The 9930-nt window shown below is 56.0% G+C and overlaps 2 protein-coding genes across 4 annotated transcripts; one reads left to right on the forward strand and one right to left on the reverse strand.

Moving 5' to 3' along the window:
- Positions 1 to 904: 904 nt before the first annotated feature.
- Positions 905 to 4506, reverse strand: CDIPT (CDP-diacylglycerol--inositol 3-phosphatidyltransferase). The gene is made up of 6 exons (XM_045992663.1): positions 4201 to 4506; positions 3978 to 4112; positions 3135 to 3288; positions 2690 to 2771; positions 2137 to 2218; positions 905 to 1981 (listed from the first exon to the last, which is right to left on the reverse strand). The coding sequence occupies exons 1-6, from the start codon at positions 4241 to 4243 to the stop codon at positions 1836 to 1838; spliced, it is 642 nt and encodes a 213-aa protein (XP_045848619.1). The 5' UTR covers positions 4244 to 4506; the 3' UTR covers positions 905 to 1835.
- A 91-nt stretch (positions 4507 to 4597) lies between these two features.
- LOC123933476 (putative protein T-ENOL) lies at positions 4598 to 9876 on the forward strand. 3 transcript variants are annotated; one of them, XM_045992665.1, is made up of 6 exons: positions 4598 to 4827; positions 4921 to 4990; positions 5457 to 5541; positions 5835 to 5985; positions 6264 to 6294; positions 8949 to 9876. In XM_045992665.1, exons 3-6 carry the CDS (start codon positions 5461 to 5463, stop codon positions 9199 to 9201), a joined length of 516 nt encoding a protein of 171 aa, XP_045848621.1. In that variant the 5' UTR covers positions 4598 to 4827; positions 4921 to 4990; positions 5457 to 5460; the 3' UTR covers positions 9202 to 9876. The 3 variants fall into 3 exon arrangements, with proteins under 3 accessions (XP_045848621.1, XP_045848622.1, XP_045848620.1); XM_045992666.1 differs by lacking the exon at positions 4921 to 4990 and adding an exon at positions 6476 to 6533; XM_045992664.1 differs by lacking the exon at positions 4921 to 4990.
- The last annotated feature ends 54 nt before the right edge of the window (positions 9877 to 9930 follow it).

A 9930-nucleotide genomic window follows, 5' to 3' on the forward strand; every position in this document is an offset into this window, starting at 1 on the left:
TCCTTTCCATTTTCGAGCAGCTGCTCAGCTGCCCTCTAACCTCCCCACTCTCCTAGCTGAGAATCAATCCTCTCTTGCACATTAACCCTTCCTGCCCCAATCCCTAGCAGCTTTCTGGACACCCACCCACTTCAGCCACACCTCTGAGTTCCAGCACTTTCTTACCCCATCCTCCCACAAGCGCAGCCCAGAGGGCATGATGATCTCCCGCAGGGCTGGCCCGTGACCTCCTCGGAGAAGACTGATGGAGTCCCCCAGCCCTAGCACAGGAAGGAGCTGAGGTGCAACACCCAGCTGCTACATTTCAGCTCTCTGGGACTATTATAAGGATGAAACAAGTAACATCTGCAAAAGAACCCCCAGCTCAGTTCCTGGCATATGGGAGGCTGAATATAGTCTTAAAAAGCAAGCTGGTGCCAGACAGCAGAGAAGGCTCAGGCGGCAGGGGTAGCTGGTAGGGACAGAAGCCCAGAACAATGTCTATGACACATCTGGTGCCCCCAAAATGGCTGAAGACAGGACTGGCAATTCTCAGCCTTATGGGGAAGAATCAGTCACCTGCTGTGTATTAAAATAGCAGACTCTGGGCCCATCCCCAGGGATCCCAACTCTAAACGCCTGGCCCAGGGTCCAAGCAGCTGAATTTTTAGGAAATAGTTCACAGGCAGGGCGCCAGGGTGGCTCCGTCAGTCAAGCATCTGTCTTCAGCTCGGGTCATGATCACAGGGTCCCAGGATCGACTCCTGCATTGGACTCCCTGCTCATGGGGGACCCTGCTTCTCCCTCTGCCTACTGCTCTCTGTCCCTGCTCAGGAGCTCTCTCTCTCTCTGATGAATAAATAAAATCTTTAAAAAATAGTACTAATCCACAGGTCATCTAAGGACGGCACTCTGAGAAACGGACTGATCTGTTCGTGACTTTTATTAAGCGGTGACGATATGCCAGGTTAAGGTTCATCTTCACTGTGGGGATAGAGAAGGAACAAGAAAAGTCTGTGTCCTCGGGGAGTTTACATTCTGGTGGGAGTAGAAAACGTGAGGTATACAAAAAAATGGAGACAGCCAGTGACAATGTGGTAAAGAAAGTAAAGCAGGTGGGCAAAGACCTCAGTGGCAGGGAGGGCCTCACTCTGAGGTCACGGTGGAATGACAGGCCGAGCCGGTGAGGACACAACTAGGAGAAAAGCATCCAGATGGATCTTTCTCCCCCTGCCCCCCACCAGCTCCCCTCAATCAGGCCCTGGTCCAAGAGTATCTCAAAGGAAACCAAATCCTGGAGAAGGAAGCCCTCTCCTCCCCCACCACCACACCCCCCATTATGGAGGCTTCCAGAGCCGGGATAGACTGGACACAGGAGACTGGGATAGGAAAGGATCTACACACCCCCTTCTCTCCTAGCCGGGGTACCCCAGGCTTCCTGGGGCCAGGGGTACAGCTCTGACTCGCTGCCTTCTGAGAAACCCAGCCCCTAGCCCTCACTCAAGTGTCCCAAGTTCCAGGCCAAGCCAGATCCCTAGGCTGAGCCAGCAGGTGCGCCAAGGCCCCCTGGGTCCCGGGGCCTCCTGGCCTCCCGGGAGCACTTCCCGTAGGGGCAGGGCCTCCGAAGCATCCTCCCTGACTGGAAGTCCAGGTCCTTGGGAATCTGGGTGGGACAGCGCCTCAGGATCTCGGAGAACATGGCATCCATCACCCGGGAGGCCAATCCCCTTCTCAGCAGGCTGGACAGCACATTAGGAAGACGGGAGCCTGGGCCCTCCCAGGAGGGAGAGGGGAGCCACATGGCCCGGCGAGACTCCCCAGGGCAGGTGGGCGGCCAGGGGCTGGAGGTTCCGGGGTCATTTCTTCCTGGCTCGGTCCGCCGCATCTAGGGCGGCCATGTTGCGAGCGGCTGTGACCAGGTGGACCACACTGATGAGAGACTTGAGCAACGCGACAGGGGCGGTGATCCAGAGCCCCACTCGGAAAAGACCCACAGAGCCAACTGCGGAAGGGAGCACGGGCGATACAGAGAAAACGGGAGGCGGGTGAGGGAGAGCAGGACCGGGAGTCTGCCGGCTCCAGGCCATCATCAACATCATTACCCCAGGGCAGGCCAGGACCCCCTCCCATCCTCCCGCCCAGCCCCTCGCCTCCTACCTAACGGTCCCTCGGAGAAATGGAACAGGTAGAGGAGGCAATAGAAGAGCTCGTTCCCAGCACACAGGGTAAACAGGGCAGGCTGCACAGAGAGCAAAAGGGCTGCTTAAGCAGTGTTGCCCCTCCCCCAGCTAAGGGACAAGGGGCCAGAGCCTTCTGCGGGTGGAGGAACCATACCTACCGGAAACAGAGGCGTGCAGGGGCGGGTGAGGGTGAAAGAGAGAGCTCAGGATACTGCTCCTCTCTTCAAAAATCCCTTCAGACACTCTCTGTGGTCCCAGAATAAAGCCCACGTGGCCTAAGGCTTGTTGAGAACTGGCTCGAAGGCCAATCTGGCGTCTCCCTCCCTCCCTCCTGCTGCCCACACACCGACCCTCCCTCCCCACCAATCCTCTTTCCTGCCTCAGCTTCCTGGCTGGGAGGCTGGGAGGCCGTGTCTCCTCTGGGTTGGTGCATCCCCTCCTTGTGCCGCGACTTCTCCTCACCCAGGGCCAGGGCTCAGCCCAGGGCTTGGCAGAAGCAGAGGGAATCAGGGCGGGGCGGGAATGCTCACTCTGGACGTGTAGTAGATTCGAAGCACCGGATTTCCAGACAGGTCAATCAGCTTGTGACTTTCACTGCCCCGGACCACAGAACTTGGGGAGAAAGCAGGGGGAATCCGTGAGCACTCCTTGCCACTCACGTCCATCGAATCTTCCTATGAGCCCCCATGAAGTTAGGTGCTCGGATTGCCTCTACTGAGCGGAGTAGATGGGGCTCAGCAAAGAACCGAGGTCTTGCCCAAAGCCACACAACCACCTCGCTGTAATGACCCAGCGGAGTCAGGATTTGAATATCACATTCCGAAGTCCCCAGCACTGCTTATCTATCCAGAAGTCTCTGGACTATCCAATCCGGACTTGGTGGGATTGCTTAATGCACCTGTGAACAGGATCAGGCACCCTCCCACACAGCCTCAGCCCTCCCCACTGCAGCGTCCCCTTCGGTCTGCCACAAACCTGTGCAGGTGAAGCCAGTGGCTGGCCACATCCAGGCTCATGCTGAGCTGGAACAGAAGGGTGGCCCGTGGGTACAGCAGGGCAAGGTTCACCAGCAGACACATGGTGGAGCAGCGGTCCGTCAGCATGTCCAGCATGGCCCCAAACCGGGTCCCTGAAAAATGGGGGGTGTTAGGTGGGAGGGGGCCATCGGGGCCCTGGGTCTGTGACGGGAACCATCAATCTGATGCAGTGTCTAAAGACTGAAAATGCGCACCGTCCCCAGGCTGGGGAGGCAAACAGGCTGCTGCTGTCTGTGGGGTGTGAGATCAAGGGGCAGGGGTCACCGCCACATGAAATGAGGAGCCATGGAAGCTAGCTCTGCAGCTCACCAACCCCAGAACCAAGGGTCCAGGACTCAAGACAAGCTGACTTAAACTCTTCGGGGAGGTCTGGCAGGTGGGTTTGGAGACCAGATTAAAAAAATTAATGGACCCTGCAGAAACCATCCTTCCCTCTCCATTTTCCCTCGAAACACGGCTTCTGGAACCCCTCTTCCTTGTGCCTGGCACACAGCAGCCCCCCAGGAATCACCTGGTGAGCGCATTTTTCCTCATGGAGACCTCCAGCACTGCCATGTCCAGTCTTGCTACCCCACACCCTGTCAGGAAGTTCTTCTCAACAGCAAAGCTTAAATCCCTTCTGCTAGGAAAGGAGGCCATTCTGTTCTGCTCTCTACAGAGATGGGAGGGACGAAGCCCTCAGGTTCCCGAGTTCCCGCCCGCCCCGAGGTCCTGAGGAGGCAGGAAAAGGGGACAGAGGGTGGCTGGGCCTAAAGGCTGGCTGAGAGGAGGTGTCTGTCACCTTGATTAAGGGCTCGAGCAGCGTGTCCATCGAAAGCGTCCAGAAGTCCGCTGAGCAAGTAGAAGGAGGAGGCCGTGAGGGGGCAGCAGGGCATGAAGTAGAAAGAAACGATGGCGAAGACAATCCGGGCATAACCTTGGGAAGGACGGGGGCAGAGTAGGATCAGGGACCCTGGCCAAGCCCCTCGCCTCCCTTTCGGCCCGGAGCCGCGGGCAGCACTCACCGATGAGGTTAGGCACAAACAGGAAGATATTTTCGCCTGGCATCGCGGCGGCCCCTTTGCCGCCCGGGGCCCGATCTGGAGGTGGCAACCGAGTCCCAGTCCCGCCGCTCGGCCTCGCCCTCTGGCCCCGCGGATCTGCCGCGCCCACAGCGCGCAGGCCCCCGCCGTCCCCGCCCGGCCCGGGTGTTAGCGCTCGCAAGCCCGCCGGAGCATGGGCCGTCTCCGAGATGCGTCGGGCTCAGGGGCGCGACAGCCCGCCCTCCCCCGGGGGCAGGCCCTCCCGCCTCCAGCGGTGGCCTCGGTCTCCCCCAGCTGCTCCCGGGTGTGCAAAACAGGAGGAAAAAAAAAAAAGAAGAAGCCTAAAAATGACCGCGGCCCCTTTAAGACGTGCCCGCTTCCTTTTTCCTCCCTCCGCCCCTTTGAATCGGCGCGTACCAAGTGCAGAGGGAGGAGAGGGGTGGAGAGGCCTCGGCGCCGAACGAGGAGGGAACCGAGAAAGCGAGGTCAGAAGAGAAGGAGGCCTCGACGAATGATTCTCCTGTCCTTTATCCGGAGGGTATATCCTCCTGGAGACAAGGACAAGGAGAGAACATGCCCCCGCGTCCTGGGTCTACGCGTCCCCTAGAGGTAAGGTTATGTAGTACAGCCCACAGGTTGTTTTTTTTTTTTTTTCCTGCCCCACCCCCTACCTCCGGCCTCATTTGCTCTTGCCGGCTCCAGGCAGCGAGAAGGCGGCTAGAGAGGCTCGAGGGCGACCGACGGCGGGGTTGCTTCTTGCGCGCTCCTAGTGGTAGGAGGATTCAGTCCCAGGCACCACCCTATACGATCTTCTGTGTCTCAGACTTCTGGCGCTGGGGTCACCATCCCCAAGGAGGGATCCAAAAGGAGGTGGAACGGAGACAAGAGGAGCGAATGCGACGTGCTGGGAAAATGCCGCCCCCTTCCCCCGGCCCCCGCTTTTGGTTCTAGAATCCCTGATATCCTGGCAACGGGGCTGCATCAGCCCTGGTCCCCCTCTTTCCAGCCTTCCTCCCCGGTTCCTACTCCCCGTCCCCTGAGACCTAAATAGGGGCTCCTTAGCCCTTCCTGTTTCCCTCCTGCCCAAGATTTCAACTCGTCTGTCAGGTCGGGGGCAGCAAGCCTGCTTGCTGCCTTGTCTTGGGTAGGGCGTTGGGTGGAAGGAAGGAGAGGGCCCCTGGGAGAAGTGGAGCTAGAGGCTGGTTTCTCAGCCTCACACAGGTGTTGCCTGTTTCCAGGGGGATGGCATCCACACCTACCAGGAGTGAGGAGAAAAAGGGCAGCAGGATGTCCCAAGCAGCAACCCCCTCTGGTGGAAGTCTGGTGAGCATGGGGGTGGGCCGAAGTGGATGGAGAGCTCCAAGGCCAAGGGCACCGACACCTCCAGTCTTGAGACTCTAGCCTCAGCCCTGAGCCCATCGCCCCTAGCACTTTTGGCCCTGGGGTCCTCAAGACTGCCCCCCACGCCCAGTGCCTTCTCTGCCAAATCTCAAGCATCAGCCCTCCAATACCGGATGCGGACCTCAGACCCCAAGCTCCCAGCCTGGGAGCCCCCAGACCCAGGACTCGCCTGTGGGAACTCCCAGGCTGAGCCCCTGTGATTTCCCCTTTTGCAGAAAGTTTCATTATCCCGATCTGAGGAATTCCTGACCCGGATCAGCACAGAGCTCACCAACGAGGCCTTGTTTATTGCTGGCTGCCCCACGAACTCTGTGCCAACCAAGGAAAAACAGACCCAAGACCGAGGGACTCAGATATCCAAACATGGTGACCCCCCTACTTCAGGACCACTGTGTCCAGAGACCCCACCATACCCCGAGTTCCAGTCCCTAACCCCTCCCAACCACAGTTGACTTTTCCAGCCATCCGAGCCTGTCTCCCCGATCTCACAGCCAGCCCTCACAGCGCAGTGCTCCTGCCCTCCAACTCACCCAGCACCCACTCCTCACTGCTGGCCAGGAACACCTCAGCACCTTTCTCCCTAGCCACATCTCTTTCTGGCTGTGGGGGGTAACAGTTTCTCTGACTCAGGCCTCTACTTCCAGTGTTCTTCAAGACCCGAAGCACCGACACCCGGTGAGTGAAGCTTCAAGGGTTAGGGTTAGGATTAGGGTTAGGCTTAGGCTTAGGGTTATTGAGGGTTTGACAACGTCCTAGCAGGGTAGGGGGATTTGAAAACCGTGTAGTCCTAGTCTCTCCTGCTCTGATCCTCGAATTCCGAATTCTCAGCCCTCCCCTTTCCCTCTGCCTTCTCTAGTTCGGACAGAAACCGTACCCGTACTAAGGCACACCTCCTGCCATCCCCTCGTGACAAGGTATATACTGAGTCCACACTGACAAGCCCCTTCCGTGTTAACCAAACATTTAGAGTTCACAGGTTATGCCAGGCCCAGTTTTAGGAGCCTGGGACCCAGAAATGAAGGACACGGTCTCTGCCCTTGAAAAGTTCACAGTTCAGTGTGTTACCAGTCAAGCAGGTGGTCAGTTACAACATGATACGGGTCCGTGCCTGTGATAGCATTGGAAACGTCAAGAAGAGCGCTTATCCCAGCCTTAGGGAAAGGAATCATGGAGCTTCCCAGTGGAGGTGACATCTAAAGAAAGAATCTTCCAGAAAAACAATGGTTTGATCAGGGTATTCCAAGTGGTAGTGCTTGTATGAATGAGCAAAGGCATGAGGTGAGTTTCAGTAGAGTGAATGGGGGTATGTCAGTGTATGGTCTTAGGGCGGGAGAGAAAGTGGGGTCAGAAGCAGCTGAGTTGCTGGAGTACGGAGGCATGGGAGCCAAGGTCTACTCAGAGACTTATGCGTGCATGCCTTATGAAGATCCGAAGTCCCTGAAGAGCTTTGAGCAAGGGAGGTTGTAATCTTAGATCAGTCACTCTGGTGGTCAGTGGGGAGAGTGAGCTGGAAAGGGGAGATGAGAAGTGGAGCCCAGTTAGCAATCATGCCAGAAGACTAAGCCTGTGATGATTGGGCCCTGAATTGTCACAGTAATAATAGAGATGAGAAGAGGGGCAGAGACGAGAAATAAAGACCAGGAAAACTGAGTTTGGTCATTGAGTAGAAATGGTATGGGGGGAAAAACAAGCGGAAATCAGATGACCCATCCCCACGTTTTGGACTTCTGTAACTTAAGTCTGATGAAGTCAGGCTTCTGCTCTGAACTCCAACCTGGTTCCCCGTTCCAAAGGAAAAGCCAAAGTCCTTCAGTGGCTGCTTACCGGACCTCTCTCCTCCCCCACCCCCTACTGTGTCTCTGACCTCGTTACCTAGAACTCCCCGCCTTGTCTCCCTCTGTTCTCAGTCATGCCAGCCTCCTCAGTCTTCCTGGAGCATGGCAGCTGTGCTCACACCTTTGGACGGACTGAGTTTGAGGAGCCCCTGGGAAGACCAGGTGGAGAGACCATGTAGATCGTTGGAAATAGGGCTTCAAAACTCATCGGGGATGTCTGGGCTGGTGATAGAAATTGGATTCGGGAGGGAGTCGGCAGTTGAATGCTGTGTGGTCGCTCCCAGGGGTGTGGGTGATGCCGAGTAAGCAGGAAAAGGGTGCTGAGGCTGGGGGAGTCCAGAAGAATCTGTGCATGTGAGGAGATGAGGAGGAGGAGAGAGGGCGTCATGGGGGAAGGCAGAGAAGGAGCTAACAGCAGCTTCTTATTGAGTGTCTAGTATTTCCTGGGTCCACCAGGTCTTAGCGATGGTCAGCTCTCTGGGGCTGCTGCTTCCAGTGTTCATGACCAAGACCGGTGCCACAGTGCAGCCGAGAACAAGCCACTGTTCTTAATCTCAGGCAGCTAACCTTCCAGGGCCTCTGGGACATTTGAACTCTCCCAACTGGGCTTTGGCATCAGAAGCAACTTGAAGTAGCAGGAAAGCCCTGGGCCTTAACAGCTAACCTGCTATCAATCTGATAGTTAGCCTCTGTGCAACCTGATAGTTGGCCTTTCTCCCCACTTGTCAAGTGGGGGCCTTGGACAGGATGCTCTGTGAGGGCCCTGGTTTCCTGCTCCTTCCCAAATGCACTTGAGAATTTCATCCTGAGCCAACACCCTCTCATCTCCTGGGCAGCACCCCATGGTCCCAAGAGAGTCTTCCTTCCTCATCCTCAAGAACATGGAAGCCTACAGATCTTTGAACTGCCCCTTGAATGATAGGTCATTGTTGTGGGCAGAAGGTCGAGTCGGGGAATGGGTGAGTGGTTGGAGGGGGTCGGTCGATGCATAGATGGATGGACAAATTCACCGAACGTTTATCGGGCACTTCGTGTGTCGGCACTGCTGTAGGGGCTGGAGGATACATGTGAACCAGTGGGTCCCTTGCTTCTGAGAAGTTTCAATGGGGCTGAGTGGTTAGGTGGAAGAGGGTTGAGTGGGTGGACGGGTGAATGAGGGGAGCCAGATGGGCAGACACATGGGTGAGTAGAATGTGTGCGTGGGTAGAATGATGGGTAGCTATGTGGGTGGAAACACCTGGATGGATGGATGGTGAATGCGTGGGTGGGGAAAATGGGGAATGGTGGATGGAGAGAGAGAAGAGTGGGGGGTAGGGGTTGGATGGAGAGGTGAAGGACGGAAGGAGAAGACAGGAGCGTTGGGGCCAAAGAATCAGAAGGTTCTTTCTCTTCTCTAGGGAGCTCTGCTTAGCAGCTTGACATCTGGAGGATGACCCCAGTAGTCTTTGGTGCTGCTCGTGGCCTCTCATGTTCTCCCCCATTGTGTCCTTCTAGAACATGCATCAGAGCTCCTCGTTCACAAGTCACTAACGCTTCAGTTTGCTGGGGTCTCCTGGTCATGAGCAGCAGCACACTCAAAGCCTCCCAGGTGTTCTGGAACCATCTCAAGCCTTTCCACCCTCAGCTGGCAAGGACATCACCAGAAATCAAAGGCTTTAATAAAAAGACAGAGAGAGGTCCTTCCCTCCTCCCAACCCAGGCCGTGCTCTGGAGTGGCTTCTCTGGGGGTGGAGATGTGAGAGGGTAGCCCTTTTTTTTCCTTCGTTTTCTTCTCTCTCTTTTTTTTCTTGCCAGATGTGTGGACATATGGGTGAAATGGCATAGTCCATGTTACTGGAACAGCTTTAATTTGGGCAGTTAACGACCTGTTTATAAGCCTTTTGGTGGAGATGAGCTCATGGATCTGAACTCAGCCTCCTAGCCACACTCCAGCCCCTTCCTGTCTAGCCTTGGGCATCTCAGAGGGTCCCCCCGGCTTCTGAGGAGCCACCTCTGCCATCAACGCCAGTGCTGAGGCCTCTCCTCCAGGCTCTGGGGCCTATGCCTGGGGACATGTGTCACAGCCATTGCTAGCCAGAAGGGAATCCGGCCGCCTTGGTGGAATCTGCATTTAAGTCTGAATCTGGCCGCTTATTCGAGACTCCCGAGGAAGTCCATTCTCATCTCTGAGCCTCAGCTTTCTTATCTGAGAAATGGGAATGATTATCCCTGTCTGGAGGGCTCCTCCTAGAGGTTAAAAACAACACAAAGTGCTCAGCACCAGGCCTGGCACAGAATAAAGGCCCAGAAATGCAGGCTATTTATTATAAGGCTCAGTTGGCATCGCGTTCTAAAATTCAGACTCCTTGGAGGATTTCAGTGTCCTTTGGAGTGTCCTAAAAATGTTGAGTTATACTTAAATATGAGATTTGAGTGAAGTGAAATTCAATTAATTTGGAGACTCTTTAGACACATGGGCCAAAATTCCTTATAATGT

This window comes from Meles meles, chromosome 21 (assembly GCF_922984935.1).
Source record: "Meles meles chromosome 21, mMelMel3.1 paternal haplotype, whole genome shotgun sequence".
Taxonomy (NCBI): Eukaryota; Metazoa; Chordata; class Mammalia; order Carnivora; family Mustelidae; genus Meles; species Meles meles.